Source organism: Herpailurus yagouaroundi, unplaced genomic scaffold, assembly GCF_014898765.1.
Source record: "Herpailurus yagouaroundi ecotype Mexico unplaced genomic scaffold, PumYag 141, whole genome shotgun sequence".
Lineage (NCBI taxonomy): Eukaryota > Metazoa > Chordata > Mammalia > Carnivora > Felidae > Herpailurus > Herpailurus yagouaroundi.
In genome coordinates, this window is record NW_024412396.1 from 1,824,746 (window position 1) to 1,851,867 (window position 27,122).

At 41.4% G+C, this 27,122-nt stretch overlaps 3 gene segments (V, D, J or C); all 3 read left to right on the forward strand.

Moving 5' to 3' along the window:
* The first annotated feature begins 960 nt into the window (after window positions 1-960).
* LOC121031456 (T cell receptor alpha variable 8-6-like) lies at window positions 961-2,658 on the forward strand. The segment is given in 2 exon segments: window positions 961-1,546; window positions 1,678-2,658. Coding segments are annotated over 2 exon segments (519 nt in total).
* Window positions 2,659-11,065: 8,407 nt separating this feature from the next.
* On the forward strand, window positions 11,066-12,772 carry LOC121031455 (T cell receptor alpha variable 27-like). The segment is given in 2 exon segments: window positions 11,066-11,432; window positions 11,606-12,772. Coding segments are annotated over 2 exon segments (573 nt in total).
* Window positions 12,773-24,122: 11,350 nt separating this feature from the next.
* LOC121031368 (T cell receptor alpha variable 29/delta variable 5-like) lies at window positions 24,123-25,267 on the forward strand. The segment is given in 3 exon segments: window positions 24,123-24,445; window positions 24,620-25,032; window positions 25,178-25,267. Coding segments are annotated over 3 exon segments (555 nt in total).
* The last annotated feature ends 1,855 nt before the right edge of the window (window positions 25,268-27,122 follow it).

Sequence of the window (27,122 nt, forward strand, 5' to 3'; positions counted from 1 at the left end):
TGGATTTTTCCCAGGGATGCAAGACTGCTCTGCTTCAATGTTTGGAACTTAAAGATGCCATCTACCATCCTAACAGGCTAAAGAAGAAAATCACATGATCGTGTTAATCTATGCAGAAAATAATTTTGCCAAAATTCAATTCACGCTTGCTAAAAGTTGTGACAAACATAGGAGTAGTGAAATCAAATCATTATTGACGGTGGGGCTTTCAAAGTCTTCAGCATTGCTCTGTTGAATGTCCCTTTGTTCTTAAAAGTCCTTTTCCCTTCTCTTTCCGGACACCAGTCATTTCTGACTTGTCACTTACTTCTCCAGGCTACTCTTTGAGGTTTCGTTGGTACGATTTCCACTGCCCTCTCTTTGGTGTTGGGTTCCTTGGGAATTTCCCTTAGTTTCTATTCTTTTCTCTGAGTATTGCTTTTCTCAGAGTATTGCTCTGAGTGTCTTGGTGAAATTATATCTACTATTTAAAGGGAGTCCTATATCATAAATAATATAGTGGGTGAGGAGCTGGGCTTGGTGTATAACAGAATTAGACTCCAATTCTTACGTTGTCCTCGGACAAAGTATTTAACTTCGTAAAGATTTGATTTCCCGTCAGTAAGTTAGGATAATGTCTACTCTAAGGGACATTAGTAGTAAATTATCAGTGGTTAATAACACGGATTCTTGAATCATTCTAATGGGACAAATTCCAGTTGTCACTTACTGTGACCTTGGAGAAATTACAAACTTCCTTCCACATTTCAGTTTTCTCATTTATAAAATGAGGATGGTAATACTATTTACTTCATTTGGCCAAATAATAGTACTTACTTCTTTTTTTTTTTTTTAACGTTTATTTATTTTTGAGACAGAGAGAGACAGACAATGAACGGGGGAGGGTCAGAGAGAGGGAGACACAGAATCCGAAACAGGCTCCAGGCTGTGAGCTGTCAGCACAGAGCCCGATGAGGGGCTCGAACTCACGGACCGCAAGATCATGACCTGAGCCGAAGTCGGCCGCTAAACCGACTGAGCCACCCAGGCCCCCCTAGTACTTACTTCTTAAGATGAAAACAGACTCTTAGTAAGCAGCCCCTTAAACACACTCTCATCAGATTATAATGCTAAGAAATTCATTCAAGCCTAAATAGGAGCAGGAAAAAGACAGGCACAAAAACCTTGACACAATTTGTTACCATATTTGACCCCCAGAGGGTGATATTGTGTAAACTGGAAGAGACTCTTCTAAAAAAAAAAAAAAATTCTACCTCACTTCTGTGAGCTTCTTTACCTTACAGCTCACAGAGGCACACATTCTGAGTAGGCTAAGGCACCAGGAGCAGTCATTGTCAAGGAAGCGTCTCTTACTATCTCTAGAACTTAGCCTTTGAACGGGGATTTCTGGAAACTCAAATTTTCCTTGTTACAAAGACTCAGTGCAATCCGGCAGGCTTCTTCCTGCTCCTCAGGGGAAATCTTCCAGAACACAGCCGTCAGCTTCCTCACCGCCTAGCTATGTGCTCAGTGACCATCCTGCTGTTTGGAATGCTCTTCACAGTGAGTAAGTAACACTGTATTTTACGCTCCTGCCTCCATGTCAGAAACACTGTTCTGACTGGAATCTGCAGGGAGACACTGTCTCATTTTAAGTACGTCTGTCCTGGTCTCACTGACTCAGCATTGATGTTTCAGGAGGAACGGGAGCCCAGTCAGTGACTCAGCCTGATGCCCAGGTGTTGGTCTCTGAAGGAGCCCGTCTGGAGCTGAAGTGCAACTATTCCTCTAGTGGAACGATTTATGTCTTCTGGTACGTGCAGTACCCCAACCAAGGACTCCAGCTTCTCCTCAAGTACATATCAGGGGACATCCTGGTTAAAGGCCTCAACGGTTTCGAGGCTGAATTTAGGAGGAATGAAAACTCCTTCCACCTGAGGAAATCCCCAGCCCTTGGCAGCGACGCGGCCGAGTACTTCTGTGCTGTGAGTGACACGGTGCCTGGGACTGCAGGGGGACCTGAACACAAACTTCCTGAGACACTGCAGTTTTCAGAGACTCAAGGACACAGTCTGACTTGTTTTAGCAAGGTCTGTCATTTGATGGAAGTGAGCAAATGGAGGAAGAGACCTCTGGGGGGTGCTTGGCTGCTGGCTCCTGAGGATAAATAGGAACTTCACCGTGTATCTTCTTTTACTACTGGGTCATGTAGACAAGTCCTGGAACAGAGACACTTGTATGGATATTCTCCTGCCATTTGGGGATACTGCATTCTAGAGGGTCCGGATTCCACTTTAATGTGACCAATACCGACCTTCTAATCTTTCACTTTCTGAACTCACCTCCAACATGCTCCCCACACCATCTTTTGCTTTTTTTTACTTTCTAACAGCTCCATTCTTTCAGTCTCTGGTCATAACTCAAGAGTTATTTTTGATTCTTATTTTTTCTCTCACTGTTGACATCTAATCCACCAAAAACTCCAGGTGGCCCTATCTTTAAAATTGATCCATAATCTGACCACTCCTACCATCTTCACTATACCTCCCTGGTCAAGCCCCCCTCATCTCTCAGATGAATTACTCTGAGAGTCTTCTAAGGGTCCCTTGGCTTGTCCTTCTATACTTCCTCCTCCTCCTCCTTCTCCTCCTTCTTCTTCTTCTTCTTCTTCTTCTTCTTCTTCTTCTTCTTCTATTTTTTTTTTAAGAGCTGGGTCAGCCAATCAGCTTTTTAAAACAATGTTTATTTATTTATTTTTGGGAGAGAGAGCGGTAGAGAGGGGGCAGGGGAGGGGCAGAGAGAGAGAGGAAGACAGAATCCCAAGCAGGTTCTGCACTCTCAGTGCAGAGTGTGTTGCGGGGCTCAAACTCACGAACCTCGAGATCATGACTGAGCCAAAATCAAGAATCAGGTGCTTAACTGAACCACCCAGGCACCTCTACAGTTCCTTGTTAATACAGCAGTGTCCTCCTCACTTTGGGCTGCTGTATCAAGTACCGTTGACCAGGTGGCTTACAAACAACAGAAATTTAATTCTCACAGTCTTCAAGGCTGGAAGTCTGAGATCAGAGTGCCGGCACGGTTGGGTTCTGGTGAGTATTCCTCCCAGACTGCAGACTGCCACCTTCTCAGTGCATCTTCATGTGGCAGAGAGCAGAGAAGAGCAAGCTCTGTCAGGCAGGACTCCTGTAAAGTCACTAATCCCATTCAGGGCTCCACTCTCATGACCTCACCTAATCCTAATTACCTCTCCAGAGCTCCACCTCCTACAATCATCACATTAGGGGGTGGAGTTTCAACAAATGAATTTTGGAGGGCACACATTCAGTCCATGACAAGCAGCCCATGTGATTCTTTAAAACATAGGTCAGGGGTGCCCGGGTGGCTCTGTTAAGCATCAGACTACAGCTCAGGTCATGATATTGCACTCCATGAGTTCGAGCCCCGTGTCTGGCTTTGCACTGACAGCTCAGAGCCTGGAGTCTGCTTCGGATTCTGTGTCTCCCTCTCTCTCTGCCCCTCCCTGACTCACACTCTGTTTTTCTCTCTCAAAAATAAAGAACATTAAAAAACATCTAAAAAATAAAAAAATAAAAAAACAAGAGCAACACAGGTCAGATCATGTCACATAAATGCTTTCAGTAGTTTCCCATTTTTCTCAAAGTCCATACAATGGCCTATAGACTCTACATGATCTTCTCCTGTTACCTTTTTAAAATGCTAAGGGGGAAAAATTAGTTTTCAATCCTGAAAACCACAGCCAATGAAAATTCCCTACTGAGATTATGGTAAAATAAAGACTTTCTCCAGTGAAGGAAAACAGAATTCACTGTTAAGTGGACCTACCTTAAAAGAAATCCTGAAGAAAGTTCTTCAGACTGAAAAGAAATGTTACCAGAGGAAAATCTGGAACTTTTTTTTTTTTTTCAACGTTTTTATTTTATTTGTGGGACAGAGAGAGACAGAGCATGAACGGGGGAGGGGCAGAGAGAGAGGGAGACACAGAATCGGAAACAGGCTCCAGGCTCTGAGCCATCAGCCCAGAGCCTGACGCGGGGCTCGAACTCACGGACCGCGAGATCATGACCTGGCTGAAGTCGGACGCTTAACCGACTGCGCCACCCAGGCGCCCTGAAAATCTGGAACTTTAAGAATGAACTAAGAACAATGGAAAGAGTAAAATCTGGTCATATGTAAGAAATGAATTTTCTTTTCTTATTTACGACATGTATAGCTACTGAAATCAAATCATTATAACATTGATGGTGGGGCTTTCAAAGTCTTGGGGTGTCTGGGTGGCCCAGTCGGTTGAGCATCCGACTTCAGCTCATGTCATCATCTCACGGTTTGTGAGTTCGAGCCACGCGTTGGGCTCTGTGCTGAAGGCTCAGAGCCTGAAGCCTGCTTGGATTCTGTGTCTCCCTCTCTCTCTGCCCCTCCCCCACTCATGCTTTGTCTCTGTCTCAGAAATAAATAAACATTAAAAAAAATTTTTTTAAAGTCTGAAATGGAAGACATCCAACAGCTATAAAATGAAGGGGAGGGGGTAAAATAACCTATACAATCGTAACATTTCTATATTTTGCTTAAAGCACTGAAATAACTCTACATAGACTGGGAAAGGTGAGGCAGTAGGCACGCTACAGTCCTTAGAAAGCATACTACATAACATACTACAAAAAGAAAGAGCAAATAGATGATAGAATACTGAGAAACAAAATCAGAGTATGCAAACAGAACATGAACAATAAAATGATGGACCTAAATCTAATCACATCAATAATTATGTTAAATACAAATAGTTTAAATACACAAATTTAAAGAAATTTAAAGACAGACATTGTCAGTGTGGATTTTTTTTGACTCACCTATGTACTGTCTCATGAAACCCATGTTAAATATAATGACATAGATTAAAAATAAAAGTATGGGAGAAGACATCCAGGCAAACACTAATATGGAAAAGCTATATTAATGTCAGACAATTTAAACTTCAGAAAAAGAAATATTACAGAAATAAAGAGGTATATTCCATACGTATAAAAGTCCAGCTTACTAAGAAGACATAACAGTGTTAACATATATGCATCTAACTTCAGAATGCTGGAAGCTAAAACTATTAGCACTGAAAGAAAAAAATAGACAAATCTACAATTACACTTGGAGACCTTTACTCTTTGTGCTCAATAAGTAACAGAATCCATCGTCAGAAATCAACAAGATTATAGTAGACTTTCACAACACTATCTACCAATTTGACCTTATTGATACATATTTACAGAACACTTCACTAAGCGATGACAGAAAAAAACACATGAAGCATGCTTAGAATAAAGAACTTTATTCTTTCATCTTTTAAAGAATTACCAGTTATGACGATCTGCCACAAAACGAATGCTGTATACACACGATGGACTACACTAGAACACTATAAGGTAACCCACATATGTGGGGGGGGTTGTGTATATATATATACACACACACACACACACAACACACGCACACATATATATACACACACACACACACACACACACAACACACACACACACATATATATATATACACACACACACACACACATAAATATAATTTGCCATTATTTTGCTATATTCACTTATATTTTATTTCCCCTTGCATGTTTCTCCTTCCTGCTCACTTGTGTTTGAGCAAGTGGTATATCTGTGCTTCGAAATGTAAGTGATGATGTCTGGCAAGCAAGCTATATTTGCTGACAGAATCTTCTGGCTTGTTTGGAAAATCCTAAATTTATTCAAGAATGTATAGGGTTTATGGAAAGTGGTAGAGGTTGATGAGAAGGTTTGTGGTGGGAAATAAGAAGGAAAAAGTGGTCAGGAGAGAAGAGCAGGGTCTGCAGGTCCCAGAGCAATAGGGGGGTTGGGGGTGGGGTGGTCAGGTCATTGTTTCTTGACAATTCTCTTAGAATTTGTGAGATCCAGAGTGGGAAGTCTATTTGGTGACTTTAGGAAGAGTTCTCAGCCTTGAGACAGATTCTCAGGTTCCTGTAAACCTGAAAGGAGTAGACTTCTACTTGGAATACCCACCTAACAGAAACAGTCTATTGTATATTGGATAGTATTTAAAAAAAAAATTTTTTTTTTAAGTAAGCCCCACGATCAGCTCAGAGCCCAACATGGGGCTTGAACTCATGACCCTGCAAGTAAGACCTGAGCTCAGATCAAGAGTTGGATGCTTATCTGACTGAGCCACCCAGGCACCCCTGGATAATATTTTTAATATTTATGAATCCTCCCTGAAAGGGTCATGTTTCCACTCACAGATCGGAGGGACGTCGTTTACAGTTTGTGTAAATAATTCTTGGCAAAGAGTGGAGCTGGTCTCTGTCTTCATAACCACACACATAATTCTATTTCTTGAAGTCTAAGATCTCAACAGTTCTGAACTTCAAGCACCTTAGGTTCGGATGCTTGGCCAGGGTGGGTGGAGAAGCTTAGATCTTATGGCTTCCCGTTGGATGTGGGCACCGAAGCTGTCAAAGACTTTCCCAACAAGCTAAGGGATATAGTAGAGTCACCCTTGTTTGGGGTTATCCAGGGTTCTCTGCAAGAATGGTAGAAAAAGTGTGTAAATTCTATAGCAAGATTAAATTTATATGTCTTATGCTGCCTTGCCAATCAACAAGAAGAGTTCTTGATCCCTGCATGTCAAAGTGGGGAGAAACACTAAAGTTGCTATTCCTGTTCCTGTGCACACTTTAACGGGGATAAACAGAACCCCAGGAAGGATTGCCAAGATCCTGTTTGTAACAAATTTAAATTGGAGTGAGAAAGAAGAGAGAAACCAAGAGTTACCCTTACCACTAAGGAGATTCGGGGCTTCAGGAACATTTCAGTTTCACCAATTAACCTCTGTGTTTTGTATTCTTTGGGCACCTGCAGCTGGTCCCCAGTCCTGCTGCTGGGATTGTGACACCTAGCGTCAAGGCAGCAAAGTTGTCCTTGACAGGCATTTTGGAAAAGCAACCCCAGTGAATCAAATATTTTTAGTAGTCTGAAAAAATTATCTCAAAATGCAAATATATACATTTGATAATATAGCTATGCCTTAATATGGGCTTTGCCAACTTCTCTTCCTCTGCATCAGCTGAGGAAGTCAGTAACTTGGTCCATCCTCTTATTTTTTGACGTTATATAATGTGACACTCTAGGCCACTTAGGCCTACACACTGAAGTATAACAATGGCTTTTCATAGAGTTCTATCTCCCCAATGTTAGTTATATTAACTTATTTCCCACCCTTGCATAACTGGGGGCTGCAATGTGAGTACTTTATTTTTGTTCTAGTTTCTTCCATATCTTCCACGGACATTTCCTTCTTTGTCCTATCTCACCGTTCCCTTTTCTGCCTCTCTCGGTGCCCTAAAAGGAGCTGGCAAGAGAAAACTGATTTTGGCTCTTGTCTATCCATCCCTATTCTGTGATCTTAGACAGGCTTCCTCTATTCTGAAAGGACAATTTCACCTACTCGGCCTCTCACAGGGCCGTTCTAAAACACCTTCTAGAATAAAGATGTCCATTTATCAAATAAGAAACTAATAAAGACTAACATAAACGATGGGCTGAGCCTCATTGTGCCGCTGAAGTAAAATGGACACTGGCTGTTTTGTAAGTGGATCGAATACTAAGTTGCAAACTGGCCAGGGGTTTGAATTGCTCACAACGTACAGTTACTTGTATGAAACAGAGTTAGAGAGAGTTGGGTTTTTTTAAATTTTCTTAATGTTTTATTATTGCATCTTTGAGAGAGAGAGACAGAGCATGAATGGGGGAGGGGCAGAGAGAGGGAGACACAGAATCAGAAGCAGGCTCCAGGCTCTGAGCTGTCAGCACAGAACCCGATGTGGGGCTTGAACTCATGAGCTGTGAGATCATGACCTAAGCAGAAGTCAGACGCTCAACTGACTAGGCCACCCGGACGCCCCTAGGGGGAGGTGTTTTGATGATTTAACTAGGAACACAGGCCAGTTAATTTATAGCACCTGTGAGCATCCAAAGGCACTAAACCCTAGATTACAAAATTAAGCTCTAGCTCTTTGCACAGTAGCCATCTTCCAAAGAATTGTATAAAGCTACTAGTTGACTTGAATAAATTGAGTACAATATGAGATATTTTTCTTGGAAAGAGAAGATGCAATCTCAGCTGTGGATAGAACAGGTTTCCCTCGGCAGAGATTTAGGAGATAAAAACACAAGATACCTCCGGCATCCATGCTGCAGACCTAAGTTAAGGGAATAAAGATATCTCAGGGGTTGAGTTGAGGAAGGAAGGCAAGGAAATGAATATCCACAGCTGCGGTAAGAGGAAATATGATTTGAATATTCATAACGCTCAAGGTAGTTTCAATAGATAAGTATATGTATTTCTTCTTGAATCCACCACCTCACTTGGATGCATATTTATTCTCAATGATCTAGGATGGTTACCATACCACTTTTGCATCAGACTTGCTCAAACTTTGATGAGGTGGGGACCTTGTTAAACTACAGATTATGATTCGGTAAGACCTGTAAATCTGCATTTCTAACAAACTCCCACGTGCTGCTGCTGGTCTGCTGATGCCCAGGGGCCCGCGCCCCCCCCCCCCCCCGCCGTGGCAAGTTTTACACTGCCCGAGAGGCAGTATTCTAAGCTGGTCAGGTTTGTGCATTCATCAGGTGCACTGCCTAGATTTGAAGCCGGACTCTGCTCTATGATCCTGGGAGCTTAATTAACTTCTGTACCTCCATTTGCTCCTCAGGAAAAATAAGAATAATGTAGTTGATAGGATGAAATGAGTTGATTTATGTAAAGTGTTTAGAGGAGTCGATAACTGCTAGTTGTATGCATAGTTTATCAAGTTTACCAAATCAAAAATACCTATGTTTTGGCCCAACTAGATACTTTGTATACCGGTTTATTAAAAAGGGAAAAGGTGACTAATTGGATCTTGTGTGCTTGTCCTACCTCTTCACACAACCCTTGTCACAGGCCAGGACATTCACACGGATTGGGTGATTTCCCTTAGGATGATTGTGGCTAACGATGGTGATGTGCTCCTGGATGTTTCTGGATAAGGACCCCGCTAGACCTTTTTGCTCAGTCCTGTTGAGGAGGAATTGGAGGAGTAGAGATGAGCTTCAGGGAATCATAAAAATAGGTTGATTGAAACACCGTCTGATTTATGTACATAATCTCAGTGTATCCGCAAGACATACCCATAAAATAAGTAGTGTAAGCCCTGCTCTACTGAATAGGAAGCTATTACATGAGTGAGTGAAGTAAATTGATGTGACCTCACTGGTAATTGGCAGTGATGCCTTACTAATCTAAATATGTCTGACTCCAGCACCAAATCATTTAGTCAGAAATTATCCCTCCTCCACCAAAATACATATTTTTAAAGTCGGCTTTATGCCCAGCTTGAAATTGATTTTGGCTCTCAAGATAAATAAATAAACTTTAAAAAAAAAAAACCCGTCGTCTCTTGAGTATTGGCATTTCGAGCAATGCGCAGCTGATGTTGAGGCTCAGTAACAATTATACACTGAGAGAAATCATTGTGTTGTTTGAGCATAACTGGTTTTTATTTTCTTTTTAATGTATGATTACAAACAGATCCCTTTATAGAATGGGCACACTGAGGAAAGAAACATTTCTCCAACAACTGGCGAAAGTTGATGGTGATCCCATTTGACTTCAGAATCTGAAGAGCTAAATAGTAACTTAATTCTGTCAGATATTGTGAATAGTGTAGCTCATGACAAAAGGGTGATATGGTACCTAAAACTCAGTAGTACGTTATGGAGCATAAGATAGCAGAGAAGGCCCAAAAACATTCACCTGGAGAGCCATCATGCTGAACCAAATCTCATTACACTTGGATGTAGTCACATGGCCAGCACTGATTATCTTTACTAATGGCTATGAACAGTAGCTAAAGCAATCATGAGGCCATTTACCCAAGATTTTATGATATTTGAATACACAATACACGCACATCACAATATCTGTATACTTGAAGCACTATATTAATGCACACACACACACACACACACACTCTCACACATTGATTCAATAATTTGTTAGCCATGTATTGACATTTTTCTGGCTAGTAATTGCTAGGGCCACAAGAGTGAAAATGGTGCAATCTTTCTGTCAAGGAACTTGTAGGTGAATCCAACAAGTGCAATCACAACACAACATGTTGAAGACTTTGAGAGTCATGGATCAGAGACCTAATGGCAGAGTAATGCGATAGATATCAGGAAAGTATTCTTAATTAAAGAATATCAACAGGGTTATTCATCTTAATTTGGTCAAAATAGGTTCATGTCTGGGTGCTTACCCATGCCATATGACCCAGAAAATATACCACAGTTTCACACACAAACACAACACACATATTACACCTACAAATGCAGTTTACAGACACCGTTCTGCTCAACATGCTTGCTGAGGATACCAGAAGTTATAAGATAGTATTTCCTTTATCTTCTGTTATTCTGTCTCAAAATGATAAATTTTTATTTTTTTATTATTTTTTAATGATTTTTTAAATGTTATTTACTTATTTTGAGAGAGAGAGAGAGAGAGAGAGAGAGAGAGAGAGAGAGAGAAAGCACAAGCAGGGGAGAGGCAGAGAGAGAGGGAGAGAGAATCCTGAGCAGGCTTCCTGCCCCTCCTTGCACACAGAGCCAGACATGGGGCTCAAACTCATGAACCGAGAGACCATGACCTGAGGTGAAACTAAGAGTCAGACGCTTAACCGACTGAAACACCCAGGTACGCCTCAAAATGGTAAGTGTTTTTAAAATTTTTTAACGCTTATTTATTTTGAGAGCGAAACAGGGGCGGGGCAGAGAGAGAGGGAGACACAGAATCCTAAACAGGCTCCAGGCTCTGAGCTGTCAGCAGAGCGCCTGACACAGATCTGGAACTCATGAACAGTGAGATCATGACCTGAGCTAAAGTTGGATGTTTAACCGACTGAGCCATCCAGGCACCCCAAAATGATCAATTTTTAAAAGGATGTATTTTCTATTTCTGAGAAAGGTCATTAGTCTCTACTTATATCTTGGTATTTGTGCATACCAAATGAAACTAGGAGAAATAAAAGCATTACTGAAAGTAAATCACTTTCCTATCTCTCCACAGGAGGGTACTGTCTCAAAAGGCAAAATCCTTCAAGGCAGAGTGTGAGGCTGGAAGAAGGGGAGGGTAGAGAGTGAATGATTCAATTGGCTGCCACACAGAGACCTCTGCCTTTTTACCCAGATCCAAGTGGGTGGGAAGTGTTACTCTAGTTCAAAAAAGCCTCTTTCAGGAGGGTATCTTTCAAGGGCAGCTAAAGTCAGTGACCAGGGCCATCCTGTGACAGGAAGAAAAGATGCCCCTGAAATTCTCAGTGCTGATCCTTTGGATTCAACTGGCATGTGAGTTTGAGAAGTTTCCAATTACCTTAACTGGAAATCCAAGGGAAAATTAAAAGAAAAAAGGGAGAGGGTGAGGGAAGGAGCAGGTGGGGAAGAGGGAGGTAAAGTCATGTCAGGCTGAGAAAGAGTCCCCAGTTCCCTTCCCCAGTGCCCACTGCTTTGGTTTTCAACAGGGCAGAGCACCCAGCAACTGGAGCAGAGTCCTCGCTTTCTAAGCATCCAGGAGGGAGAAAACTTTACTGCGTATTGCAACTCCACAAGCACGTTTACCAGCTTTCAGTGGTACAGACAGAAGCCTGGGGAAGGTCCAGTCCATTTGATGACATTATCTAGGAGAGGAGAAATAAAGAAGCAGAAGAGTCTAGTAGCTCAGTTTGGTGAGGCAAGAAAAGACAGCTCCCTGTTCATCATTGCCGCCCAGGCTGAAGATGCTGCCATCTACACCTGTGCAGGGGCACAGTGCTCCCATGGCACCTGGATGCCTGTACCCAAGCCCTACTGCAGGCTCTGTCACGCTGCTGCTGAGTCCCCCACCCCCCTACCCGGCCCTTCCTCTACATTTCCTGACATGAACAGTGGTAACAATCTCAGGCTCTCATGGAACCATCTCCACTACCTTTCCAGATATTTCCCACATACACTAAAGAACAAGATTCCTCTGTCGTGGGATCACCTTCTAGAAATGCATCTCACTATCTGAACCAGTAAAAATATGGGTCTACAGCTCCCTGGGGTGGGCAGTGGGGAGAAAAGAAGGGAGTTGATAGAGAAGAAAAATGAAGATAATGGTCAGAGTGCATCGTAGTTCCAATGAGTCATTCTGTTTTCCTAAAGACCACAGCCAGGAATGGTTAGTCCAAGGGGGCAGAAATGAATGATTTTGCAGCTTTATTCTAGTAGAGTTGATGAAACTGGAGTGAAAGTCAGAAGTATAGTGAAAAAAAATAATTAGAAGAAAGTTGGTACTTTTTTAGCAGAAAAAAAAATGCCTACTGTGTACTCCAGTAACATCCCAAATGTGATTCCAAAGCAACCTCTCCATTTGGTGGTTCTGAACTACTTACACATTAGCTACAATTGCCTGTATTTACACAGGATTTGCTTGGTGATTATTAGACTTTGCGTGGTAGATATCAATAACTTCAAGTTTTCAAGGCTGAAGAAGATAGGATTTTTTTGGTTTCCAAAGTAAATTTTATTTGAGTGTAGTTCACACAATGTTACATTACTTTCAGGTGCACAACATAGTGTTTCTACAAGTTTAGACATTATGCTGTGCTCATGGCAAGTATAACCACCATCTGTTACTATGCAATGCCATTAAAATATCATTGACCATATTCTCTATGCTATGCCTTTTATTCCCATAAAATATGCTGTGCCATACTCATCCCATAAGTAGAGGCTTGTACCTCCCACCTCTTTTCCCCCAGTTTGCCTCCCCCCATCCCTTCCCCTCTGGAAACCACCAGTTTATTCCGAAGAAGCTAGTTGACAGTTGCCTCCACCTGGTAAGTCTTCCACTGGCCTACTTTTATACTTGACAAATTCCTATTGGTCTTTAAAGCAAGATGAGGGGCACCTAGGTGGCTCAGGCAGTTAAGTGTCCGACTCTTGATTTCAGCTCGGGTCATGATCTCACAGTTCGTGGGTTTGAGCCCCACATCAGGTTCTGCGCTGACAGAATGGAGCCTGCTTGGGATTCTCTCTCTCTCTCTCTCTCTCTCTCTCTCTCTCTCTCCCTCCCCCACTCTTGTTCTCTCTCTCTCCCTCTCTCTCTCTCTCTCTCCCAAAAATAAACAAACTTAAAAAAAAAGCAAGATGATATGCAAAGCACATGGGTTTTGGAGTCACAAAAGTCAAATTGCAAATCTTGTGTGCAATTTTCTAGCTCTGTATCCTTAGGCAATTATTTATCCTCATCTAAGCTTCCTTGTTAACACATGTTAATAAGAACACCCAGGGGGGCCTGGGTGGCTCAGTCAGTTGAGAGTCTGACTCTTGATTCTGGCTCAGATCATGATCTCATGGTCTGTGGGATCGAGCCCCATGTCAGGCAGAGCTTGCCCTCCCCCCACCCCACACTCTCTCTCAGAATAAATAAATACACTTGAAAAAAAGAAAAAAAAAAGAACGCCTATTGTGCTGAGTTATTATGAATTAAATGAGATAAAATATACAAAATTATATGAAGTCCCATGTGCAACATATGTACTCAACAAATACCCTGTAATGATATGATTATTAATGCCTCTAAGGAAATGTTATCGCTACTGTGAAATTTGTACTGACTCCTCAAGAAGGAAAGATGTCATCTCTGCCTAATATTCTGGATCCCCACCTTAGTGGTCAGGAAAGCAGACATGGCAAGTTGCCAACTTAATCCACATTCTCTTCTGCCTCCTTACTTACAGAACTGTTGATAACCTTTTGGGCAACTATCTCCCCACCTTAAAAAACAAACAACAAACAACAACAAAAAAAACCTCGTGCTACATTTCACATCCTTTTTTTACAACAAAGGGTTGCATACAGCACAGTTCTGACCAATGAGACATATCAGAAAACTGCTAGGAGTTTCTATAATGTTTTTGCTCTCCTGGTACAGTACTACATTTTCCAGTCCCCTTCCCCAACTCTTCTTCAGGCAACACAGAAGTTGTAACTTATTGTCAAGGAAAGCCCAGGCCTGGGTGTCCTCCCCAATCCCACATTCATCTTTTATTTATTTTTTTTTTTTCACATTCATCTTTTAGAGGCCAAGTCAAATCCCTCCTTCAGATTTATTTGTGCATGAAAACTCTTTAAAAATTTTTTTTAATGTTTATTTACTTTTGAACGAGACAGAGACAGAGCATGAGCAGGGGAAGGGCAGAGAGAGGGAGACAGAATCCTGAAGCAGGCTCCAGGCTCTGAGCTGTCAGCACAGAGCTGGACGTGGGGCTCAAACTCGTGAACCACAAGATCATGGCCTGAGCCAAAGTCAGATGCCCAACCCACTGAGCCACTCAGGCACCCCTGTGCATGAAAACTCTTCATAAACCATGATTTGATTGAATTTTTTGTTACCTGCAGCTAAACACAACCCTAACCGTAGTAGGATTGACATAAAACGACGTTGTGATTTTCAGAGTTCTTGGGTAAGTGAGGAAAAAAGATTTGAAGCAAGTGCTGTGTTTATACAAGGAAAGCACCTGCATTCATACTGATTATACGTACTTCTTAAAGTATTAATGTTCACATAATTTTTATTAAGAACGAAACCTTCATCTTCCATGCCAAGAGGCCTCATTTAAAAATTTCCATCAATTTCTTACACTCGTGGGAGACTGGAATTCACTTTCTCATCCAAAGTCTTTTCACTATAGACAGTATCCATTTCCATGCGAATAACTAATAACTGCAGTTATATATTTTCTCACTCTTAGATTCCAAAGGCTATTTTGCTGTTGCTTTTAATTCCATGCTGTTCCAGTAACCTATTCCAAAGGCTTTCCCTGAAAGTTTTATCATAGGGAACCCCTTCATTTTGAAGATTGTATGTAGAAATTAAAGCCAAAAACATAAATTTGAGGGGCGCCTGGGTGGCTCGGTCGGTTAAGCGTCTGACTTCGGCTCAGGTCATGATCTCACAGTCCATGAGTTCGAGCCCCGCGTTGGGCTTTGCGCTGACAGCTCAGAGCCTGGAGCCTATTTCAGATTCTGTGTCTCCCTCTCTCTCTGCCCCTCCCCTGTTCATGCTCTCTGTCTCAAAAATAAATAAACGTTAAAAAAATTTTTTTTTAAATTCTAATTCTCTGTGGTATAAAGAGGGAAGGGCACTCTCCCAGTCCCTTTTCTTAGAGTACTTACTTTAGAAAACGTGTAATTATGAATCCTTTATCTGTCCCTTTGAGGTGTGTAAATCTTTTAAAAAGCTGACCAAGCCTCTTGCCAGTTTTACAACCCAGGGATGTTTCTCTCAAGCAGGTGGAAGCCAGCTTATTGAGATGTAATCGTGAGGAAGGATGGCACTCCTGCCTCCCAGTTACTGTGGGAGGAGATGAGCCCAAACTCCACAGACGCCTTGCTCTAAGTTGCAAACTCACCCTCTGTCCTAAAGATATGAGAAGTTTCTCTTTCAGATAAAGGCAATTAGCAAACACAGGTGGCTACCCCAATTCCCAGGTAAATTGAGGGCAAATTATGACAAAGGTCGCTGTCAAGTTCTCTTACCTGAGGACTAATTTCTGTTCATGTTGAGAAAACACTTGTAATGGGTTGTATCTGCCCAGCTGGCTATATAAAGGGGTAAATTTTTTTCCTGTGTTTTAAGTATTTTTTAATTTTTTTAATGTTTATTTATTTTTGAGACAGAGACCGAACATGAGCAGGGGAGGGGCAGAGAGAGGGAGAGAGCGAGAGGGAGACACAAAATTCAAAGCGGGCTCCATCCAGGCTCTGAGCTGTCAGCCCAGAGCCTGATGTGGGGATCAGGACCTGAGCAGAAGTCAGACACTTAACCCATTGAGCCACGGAGGCACCTCTTGTCTGTGTTTTGCAATCTCTTAACAAATTGCCTGTGGTGCACATTACATTCTGGCTTAATGATTCCTCAATAATAAAACTCTTTCTTTTCTCCCTTTGTGGAGAGGTGTTCTGGACTGGCAGGAGATTTTGTTTTCATTTCCCCAGAAGAGGGCCCAGTGTCTTTCCATAATCGTTGTTCTTAGACGTCTCTCTCCCTGAAAGGTGATGCGACACTGTGAAAAGAGCCATAGCCTCTCATGGCTCTGCCACTTAGTGGCTGGGTAACTCTGGGCATTTTATACTAGCTTTGTGAGCATCAATTTCCTCCTAAGTACCTTGGAAGTAAGTATGGTACTTACTTTACTGTGTCATCATGAGGATTAACCATGTTTTGTGAATTGCCTAGCAGAGTGGATTAAAAATGAAAAAACTTGAAAGTAGGCACCACAGCTTGGATCAGATACACTCGAAACTTCACTTGTGTCCCGGTATATGTTCTGACAGGGAATATGGAAAGGACTTTTCCTGCTTTCAAGGAACTCCCTCTCATGGTGACTGGAGGTCCATTCACCACTTCCCACAGCCATCGGGCTGCAAGACCTATGAGCTGAAGAATCCTCTGACCTACCACCTCCATTCAGATCAATCATTTCTAAGAGCACTTTGGACACACTCCATGCTCCAGGAGCTTCTGAAAACATACCGTCGATGTCAAAAGTCACACTCAGAGACCCTGGGTTGGGGGCCGCATTGCTGCACATAATATGGTGTCAGCCCTAGGTTAGTTCACAAGGGAACGCTCTAACCTGAGAAAAGTGTTATGATTCACTTTTAGGATTCATTGCTAAATGAAGAATGAAAATCTCTGAAACAGAGGGTTACGAATTTAGGTCAAGGTAGAGGAGGAGCAAGAGAATATGTGAGCCAGAGAATTGTTAATAATGTGCACAATCCTGCTTTCTCATCACCCATTTTCTTTGCTTTGCTTTGCTTTGCTTTGCTTTGCTTTCTATCTCCAAAAGCCAAAATAAAGTTGGAGATTAAAATAAAACAATTTGTGGGGTAGCTGGGTGGCTCAATCGGTTGGGTGTCCAACTTCGGCTCAGGTCATGATCTCATGGTTTGTGAGTTTGAGCCCCATGTTGTGCTCTGTGCTGACAGCTCAGAGCCTGGAGCCTGGAGCCTGCTTCAGATTCTGTGCCTTCCTCTCTCTCTGCCCCTCCCCCACTTATGCTCTCTCTCTCTCTCAAAAATAAATAAACATTAAAAAATTTTTAATTAAAAATAGAACAATTTGTTTCATATTTCTGTAACTTTAGAGTTTCAAGAATCCATATTTTTTAGTATCAGGGACCAATATGAGCTTTCACTTATTTGTCTAGAAATTGTTGTCCTTCTCTAAACCATGCTCTTACCTCCTATAAGATCAGAAACTCAAAGATAAGAAAAATAAGAGCAAAGAAAGAGGCGAAGAAAGAAGAGGGGAGTACATATGGGCAGAAGCAGGTGGAGAAAAAAAAGGGTAAAAGGAAATGGCAGAGGGTTGTTTGAACTGAAAATCATTACATGAGTTTCTCAACAGCAGCTTTGGGGCCACAATCTGGGGAGAGGGGCTTTCCTGTGCATCGTAGGTATTTAATAGCACGTTTGGCTTCTACTCAATAGATGCCAGTAGCAGCCCCTCCCTTCCCCAGTGTGACAATCAAAAATGTCTCCAGGCATTGCTAAATATCCCCTGGGGATCAAAAGTCCTGATTAAAAACTAATGATCTATATGTTAACTTGATAAAGTGGAAACTTTCAGAAGATAGATAGATAGATAGATAGAAAGGAAGGAAGGAAGGAAGGAAGGATAGATATTTCAGGTATTATTTATACTTGCCTAAAAGTTTTTACTCTGTCAATTTAACATATAGACTATTTAATATTCACTTCCTCAGTCTTTTTCATGTATAGATAGTAGATAGATAGTAGATATAGATATAGATATCTATAGATATAGATACACATATATAGATATATATAGATAGAGATACATCCTGTATTTTTTATATACAAAAAAAACTGAGGAAGCAGATAGTTTTCTGTCTACTATTATGATTCATATATCTTGAACTGTTATATCATTTGACTTTGATAAATTCAACAAATAAGATACAAGGAATGTAAAGAATGGAAATAGGTTATATATTTGTATTATTTACAAATATACTAATAGCATATGTAATGTGTATACAATTTACATATAACAAGTAATTCACAACTGAGAAGTTTCTCAGTCTGATCTTGTCTCAGGTTTCAGCTTCGTCAGTATCTCTTACTTATAACATATAAACTATTTCTCTGTTCCCCCTCTAAGCTAACATCTCCCCATTTTTCACATAAATTATTCTACTCAGAGTTTAAATACTCAGAGTTTAAAGAAAAAAATATTCTTAAATGCTAAAAGACAACTCCTCCATTATCCCCAACACACACACACACACACACACACGAGCGCGCGGGCGCGCGCACACACACACACACACACACACACACACACACAAACGCGCACACACACATGCACCGGCTCATGCAAGCACCCTACAGTGTAGAGGTGGACTAAGCCACAAGTAGGCGGAGCTTCCCACTACAAAGCCAAGTGAAGGTGCTTAGGGGCCGCCACTGCCAGATCTATATCATGAAGCTGATGGGTTACAGCAACAAAGTTAGCCCCAAATTCAAAGTATGATGCATATCAGTATTTAAAGGGACTTGCCATTAAGGTGTGTCCATACTGCTAAGGAGTCAAGAACCATGCAGACACAAATGAGAGTCTTGCTGGGCCTCCTGTGGCTACAGACTTGCTGTGAGTTGAGAAAATCCCAAAGGGAACCTGAAGAAATTTCACAACTGAATGGGGAGATGCAAGGGAGGAAAGGAGAGGTGGAGGAAGAGAGAGAACACAAGTCTCTTGGGCTGTGTCCTCTACTATGAGGATGGAAACTAGAGAAAAATTTCCTGTACTCAGAAACAGCTACGGTCATTTTGCAGTGACCCTCCACTGTGTCTATTTTTCTCTTTCTCAACAGGGGTAAGAGTCCAGATGAATGTGGAGCAAAGTCCTGGGGTCCTGAACCTCCAAGAGGGGAGAAATACCTCTATGATGTGCAATTATTCTAGCATCATAACCGGTGTGCAGTGGTTCCAACAAAATCCTGAAGGACACCTCGTATCCTTGTCGTACATCACTTCTGGAATGCAGCGAAAAGGAAGACTAATATTCACGCTCAACTTCCAGGAACGTAATAGCCACCTGCATATCACAGACTCACAGCCTGGGGACTCAGGCACTTATTTCTGCACTGTGGAGGCACAGTGCTCTGCAGACACCTGTGGCCTGTACATGAAGCCATAGCTGGAGACTAACCCAACCCACAGAGCGGGGGGCAGGGGCCCAATATGATCAGAATTGTGTGTCCATTGCCTTGTCTCTCCTGGTTCATGCATAAAGCATTTCTAAATGAGCTACAACTTGACACTACAGTGCAGGCATGTACGTGGCTCATCCTGAGATCTCCATGGGGCTAGTGTTACTAGGTAAATACTGTAGATTGATCAACTCTCTCATATCTGCTTCTGTCTTTCTGGGTAGAATGAGCAGTCAACTCAACGTGGAGCAGAGCCTCCCTCCTTCATCTCTACAAGCAAGAAAATACCAACCTCACCTATATCTCCTGGGCATCTTTCTAACTTACATTGGTACATACAGAACCCTGAAAAAAGCTCCATGATCGTTTTTCTAATATACTCAAATGGGGAATAAAAAGAGGAGAAAAAAACCGAAGGGCCACTAGTAGTATGAAGGATGGGCAGAGCTTTCTACATCTCAGCCCAGAGACTCAGGCACCTGCTTCCATGTTGTGGAGGCACAGAGCTTTCTAGGCACCTAAGGCCTGAATCGAGACATGTGGCCGCAGCCACCAAACCCAGCAACACGGGAGAGATGTTTGTATGCTTTCCCTCACTTCTAACATGGTGTTGAGAAGTGCACACTTGATCAGTCGAAGTGGATCAAACATTTGATTCCGCTTTCAAAAAACTTGGAAACGCTGATGAATATTCAATCTAGTAACCATCTCTGTCCTAAAATAAACCATTCCTAACACGCTAACCCCTAAACCAGGGAATCAGTAAATTAGCAATCCACTCGTGACTTCTAATCACGAGTATGCTGTATCATCTTGAGCAAGGGAGTCACACTTTTTCTACCTCGGAATCCTCCTGTAGGTGAGGAGAGTATTTTCCATTGCTGTTACTCGTATTTTCATACATTCAATCATTCAACAAATATATATTGAATACCTGTGAGATCCTGGATAGGGGGCTTTGAATAAATGAAGAGCTCCTTCCCTCGTTGAATGTACAGTTTAATGGGGAGCTCGTTTTTGTTATCATAAAGTCCCTGCAAACTAAAGAGAAGAACTAAATTCGGAGAGAAAAAGAGATTATGCAAACAGTCAGTTAGAGACAGCTTTCTGGAGCATTTGACGTCCCAGCCTGAAACCTTATAGTTTAATAGGAGTTCATCAGGCTGAAGGACAGAAGAGGGTGGAGGAAAAGTGTTCTGGGTCAAGGAAAAGTGAGCACAAGGGCACATGCTTGTGTGTGTGTGTGTGTGTGTGTGTGTGTGTGTGTGTGTGTGTGTGTGAAGCAAGGCATATCATGGCAAATTTAAGTCCTAAAATATAATTAGTGATCAAAACAAGTGATAAAACACAGTGCATGGGTGACTCTCATGCTATGAGAGTCTTAAAATGAATAAGATCCTTGAAATTCATTGTCTGTATATTACAATACAGTAAGATGAAGGATATGGGGACCACTTAGCATGCCTACATACTCACAGAGCATGGGCAGGGATAGATAACTGCATTGAGGACCAATAAAAAGAATGGTGAAACTAATTAGTGATAAGAAATATTACTTTTCTAGAGACCTTGATTCCTTTTTAAATGCAGAAAGCATTTCTAAACAAGCTGCACAAGGTATGATAAACATGATACATAAACATGATACATTTTGACTGTTGAATAAAACCTACAATTGCCTTTAAAAGAGGAAATATGTGAGTGTGTTATCTTAAGAGAAAAGAATTTTCTGGCTCTTGCGGTATACCTGATAGTGGAATTATCTTCCAACTGTAAACTACTATAAAATTGGGAAACATAGGAAAGAATTGTTTCTGAGGAGTGCAGACAGGGAATGCTTTCAGTCCTTGGGAGAAAGCAAGCCTGCCAAGTGATTCCCACATGCAGGCAACATTTCTCTCCTGGGGGTATTTTCTAAACCTCAGCATAAGGACTTGAAGCCCCAGCGGAGAGCAGCAGCCTTGCTCAATGGCAAAAACAGAGATAAGAATCAGGGCTGATAAATAACTGGCCTTTGAGGAAAACGGGTATTGGAGAGACATGAGCCTCCTACCATAGGACTGTGAAATCTGCATAGGGGGTTATCTGAGCCTACACTTCAGCTGCACATGTGCAGAGAGAGACATTGGCAAGCCTAGCAGAAAATAGCATCTGAGGTTGTAAAATCTCCGAGATTTCCAGAGCTTGCACTGTGCTGGGAAGACATTGGAGCTCTGGCCTTTCCAGAGTGAAGACATCTTGGTAAATACCTTGGACTTTCAACTGAGTCACCAGAAGAAGGACAGAAGTAAGGGCTATGGCCTAGAAAAAAACTGGAAAAGAAAATCTCTGCCTTACAAAGATTAAAGTAAGCCTCAACAAAATCTAAGTGATCTGCTAGTAATTTAACAGAGTTAACATTTTTCCAAGGGAGGCAAAATAATCCAGTTTCTGCTCATTATGACCCACATTGTGTAGCATACAATAAACAAAGTCACTAAAAATGTAATGAAGCAGGAGCAAGGGTTACATAAGGTATAGAAGCAGCCCCAAAGATGATTCACATTTGGAGTTAACGCCAAAGGGTTTCAAAATAAATATGACTAAATTGTCCAACACTTTTTCCTGTTGCTGACTCTGTTGACCAACCACCACCGTATATCTGGCAATGGACCCATGGAGATGGTAGCCACACGTGGCTCTAGCTTCTCTAGATTTCTCCATCAGTTTCCCCTTCAAATCACACTTTCATAGATAGACGGGCTTGGTCCTCAGATTGATTGACTGGTTAGGGATTCTTTCTCTCTGACTACCCAACTACCCTTAGACCTTCATTTCCCCAGCTCTCTTCATAACCGTGTAAGATCAAGTTCCTGTAATTTAAGCCCCTATCCCATAGCACTTATGATAACTCTGCTGCACTGACTGTACCCTGATATTCTAGGAAGATATAAATGAATAGCATTAGAATATTCTTTGTTTTCAAGAAATGAGTGCCCAGATACCGACTGGAAGAAATAATAATCAGAAACCTAGTGTGTGTGTTCGTTAGGGCCATCATAACAAACTACCACAGACTAGGTGGCTTAAACAAGAAAGATTTACTTTCTCATAGCTCTGGAGCCTAGAAATCCAAGATCAAGGTATTAATTGGTTTGGTTTCTCCTGAGGCCTTGCCTTCCTACTGTGTACTCACATGAGTTACAAAGTAATTTCCAACAGATGTAAGACTGTCAGCTGTCAACAAGCCACAATCATCCACAGTTTGGTTAAAAAAAAAAAAAATTGCTCCAAAAAATTTAGAAAATGATAAACATGTTCCACCCTTTCTCCCAATCAAACCAATTTCCTGTGTAAGAGACAGACTATGATCCAACTCCAGTGATTCTGCATGGGGCTTGTGGCTTGTGCTTAAATATGTGCATTGTGTGTCATATGTTTTTGTTTACCAAAGTAGTGTGTGTGTGTGTGTGTGTGTGTGTGTGTGTGTGTGTGTAAAAGGGGGAGGTATGTGCATTGCAGTCCAGCAGTTCCCCTGGGCCTAGAAAATCAGCCTTCTTAGTGTGTCAGATGTGGTTCCTCATGAACTGTATGTCATTGTCCTTTCTGACATCAGTTTAGAAACTTCCTACTGCAAACACTTAACTCCAACTATAATGAACCAAGTTTCCCCCAGCACTCTGAGCTATAATTTGCCTGTTTTCTTTTGAAATCTGACCTTCCCCTACAAAGTCAATTTGTCAATCTTCCCTAAAATCAAGCTAAAGAGCTCTGCCTTTGTGAGGTCTTCCCTGACTCCACATTTCTAGCTTTCTCAGTAGAACTAACTGATAACCATTATGTTTTCCTCATTAAGCACCCTTATGTGTCAAGTCGTGTCGTAAGGATGTAGTCTTTCAGTTTAGACCACCAGATACTTAAAGTTGAAGATAGTCCCATAGTCGTGTTTAAAACCTTAACCAAGCACAGTGTCAGGTACTTCAGAGAAATGAAATAAATGTTGATAAAATATAAAAATACAATAGTGAATTTGAAAACATTTCTTCACTAGAAAGTTTGAATTATGAAAGTTTCAACCATGTAATATGAAACACGCACAACTTACCAGATTGTCCTGAATTGGATAATTAGTGTAACTTCCCAGCATGTTAGTTTCATTATAATTCAAATAAAAATTTTAAGTGTTTCTTCCCATATAAAATATGCATTGGAAATTGTTTTATTTTGTGTTCTGTGTCTTTGCTCAAACTAATTCCAAAAAATTATTTTGAGATTTACCATCGGCAGTAATGACTAGTTGCCCTACTGATTTAGCATTGAAAGCACAATAGATTCTTCTTGCCTCTTCCATTGGATTAAACTGGGAAGACATATACTAGATATAGACCAAGAGTGAAGACAAACAAACATGTTGCCTTTTGACATCTCCTGGTGCCTTTCAAGTTTATGGCTTCATTCTGTCTATAAACTTTACAGGATTGTGTAATGCTTTCTCATTTGTGAACACAGAACACACCAAATGATCACATCCAAGTTCTCAGAGAGGAAATCCAGTGCAGAGGGTGATTTAATATAGGGGATAAATTTTGTTGTGTTAATTTGTGGTTTTAAGGTAAGTGTCCAGAATTTATATCAGATTTAATTGCCTTGTGGCATTTATTCATTCAGACCAAATATGGACACCTCTGAAAACCATCTTGGAATGCAATTACATTAAAGGCTAAGCTATCAAACTCCTTGTATTCTAAATTTGTAACCATGGTAAAGATAGCACCATACCTTTGTGTTCTCCCCCAAACACCACCAATATCTTATTTTAACTTCTTTATGGGGGAGGGAGTGCAAATTGATTCTAAGGAAACACAGAAATGCATTTTCAGAATTTTTCTACATGTGGGCTAAAGGGGGCAGTGCTTCCTCTCATAAAGATAAAGAGCTAAAAACAGTACTGTTCATATGTGAAATAGAAGCCTCTGTGGAAGGAAATGAAAGAAGTGCAGGAAGTTGAAGTCAGATTTATGGTTGTTTGGGCAGGAGAGAAGACAACCTGAGTCCACAGGAGAATGGGCAAGCTCCTGGGGGTATCACTGTTGATTCTGTGGCTTCAGCCAGACTGTGAGTTCTGGGAGGGAGGTCTGAATACAGTAGAAAACCTTCAAGAAACACCACAAGGCTGGGAGACGAGATCATTGGGAAGTTTTGCTTTATTGTGTTTTGTTTTCTAGCTCATGCTGGTTTTCTGTGGGGACTTTAAGAATATAATTTAAAATTTACTCTCTTCCCAAACAGGGGTGAATAGTCAACAGAATGCTGACCAGCAGCAAGTTAAGCAAACTCCATCCCTGAGTGTGCAAGAACGAGAGATTTCTATTCTGAACTGTGACTACAATAATAATATGTTTGATTACTTCATATGGTACAAAAAATACCCTGCCAAAAGTCTCGAGTTTGTGATATCAATAAGTTCCACTGTGGATAAAAATGAAGATGAAAGATTCACAGTCTACCTCAACAAAAGTGCCAAACACCTGTCTCTGCACATCACAGCCTCACAGCCTGGAGATTCAGCCTTGTACTTCTGTGCAGCGAATGCACAGTGCTCTCCAGGCACCTGCAGCCTATACACAAAACTGCAGCTGGGTCCATGCCTCTTTGGGGGCTCATACTTGGAGGCACATACTTGCTTCCACTTAAACAGAGCAGTAAGAGAGGGTATGCTTTAAAGTAGGTGAGTGGGATGAGCTTTAAGGAAGATCAGATACATAGTAAGTCCCTCAAATGAGTTAAGGATGTTCCTTGGGTTTTAGGGTGTCAAAGAGTTTAATCATTCTCCTTTTTCACTTTCAGAGAGAGGTTGCTGGTTTAACTAAAGCATCAATCTCTGGTGATGCTTTGATCCCGCTAGACCTTGGAATGAGGATACCATTTCCCCTGTAGCTTAGGGGAAAAGATACCCTGGAGATGGGGAAACCAGCATTCTACTGCAAGTTCTCCCAGTGAATGTTTATGTGCCTATACGTACCAGCAATCATGTGCTTCATTTTTGTGTTAAATGAACAAAATAATCCCTAGTTATTGCTTCTGAATCACTGTGCCTTCACATTAAATGCATTTCAGGATGTATATGTTTTAAGTTACATGCATTTATTTGTTTCATCGCTCACAAGATACTTCTAGGCATTGCTTCAGTGAATCACTTACTGTGTATTCTTTTCCCCAGGCAGACATGGAACTATTTGACACACTGTCCATCAGTAAAAGGTGCTGCCCTGTGGATCTTCATAATAAATACAGGCATGTCATGAACTTACCAGCTGCAAGCATCTTGTTTTGGGTAGCCATCCTGATTCTCTGTTGAGATGGATGTATCACACTGGAGCCTTTAGGATGCAGTTCAAAGGGTGATGAACCAGGCCAAGATCACCCTAGGACCATAAGAAGTTAGAAGATGTAAGAAATATCCCAAACGTTTATTAATTATAAGTCTCCAGTAGGTTGTCAGTTAATCAAAGATACAAGCAGTTTTCAGCTCCAAACTTAAGTGATCTAAATGGCCCAAGTTACCTACCTGGGATTCCCCTTTCCTAACAAATAGGTGGTAATGAAATGAGCATGATGACTAATAAAAAATATCCTGATGTTTTATATTCTAAGTTCCACTGTCAATTTGTATGAGCTTGGCAATTTCATTAGTCACTCAGGTTCCTGTGAAACATGGGTTAGAACTAGATGAAATCATTTCCCTACAGCCCAATAAGTGTATGATTCCATTCACCTCAAACATTTACTGACCACTGGTTTTATGCTTTTCACTTATGTGATGAATAGAAGGAAATTAGTTAACCTGAATTTCTATGAAAAATTTTCTTCTTTTTAAAAAAATGTTTAGTGTTCATATATTTTTGGGAGAGAGAGAGACAGACAGAGCATGAGCAGGAGAGGGGCAAAGAGAGAGGGAGACACAGAATTTGAAGCAGACTCCAGGCTCTCAGCTGTCAACACAGAGCTTGATGTGGGGCTCGAACTCACAACCTGTGAGATCATGACCTGAGCCGAAGTCAGACACTTCACTGACTGAGCTACCCAGTCGCCCTGAAAAAGTTTTCTTCTTCATGTCATGAATTCTCAGTCTCTTAAATGTAGAATTTCATGCTGAAAGAGAAAAAAAAAAGATGCCAGCTATCAGAATGAAAAAGAGAATTAGGATGAGACATCCATGGCTTTCTTGAGGTAACAAGATACTACTTGTGTAAATAATATATATGTAGAGACTACGTGTGTGTGTGTGTGTGTGTGTGTGTGCGTGTGTGTGTAATATTTGCAAAGGAGCTTTCTCCTGATTCTTCATCACCATAAAGCTACAGGCATTCCTGAAATACCTTTCTAAGAATAAAATCTGTGGCCATCCAACGTGGTCCCTGAGTTAAGAAGCTATTTATTTATATTACACAAGAGACAGTTGCAATAGTCATTCCATTTGGGATAGGTTCAGAGATCCCAGATCTCTGGACCCATGAGACATCTAATCATGGAGTCAACACAGAGTTCACTGGAGAGCCTACCTACTCTACTGTAATGCAATATAGTCTTATCTTCTAGAAGCCACACCATAGGCTGTTCAATTAAGCACCCACATCTCCTTTGCTATATCTGTAAGCTATTGTTACAATAATGGTGCATAACTCTAAAACTCAGGGGCTGAGGGGCGCCTGGGTGACTCAGTCGGTTGAGCGTTCAACTTCTGCTCAGGTCATGATCACACAGTTTGGGAGTTTGAGCCCTGCTTCGGATC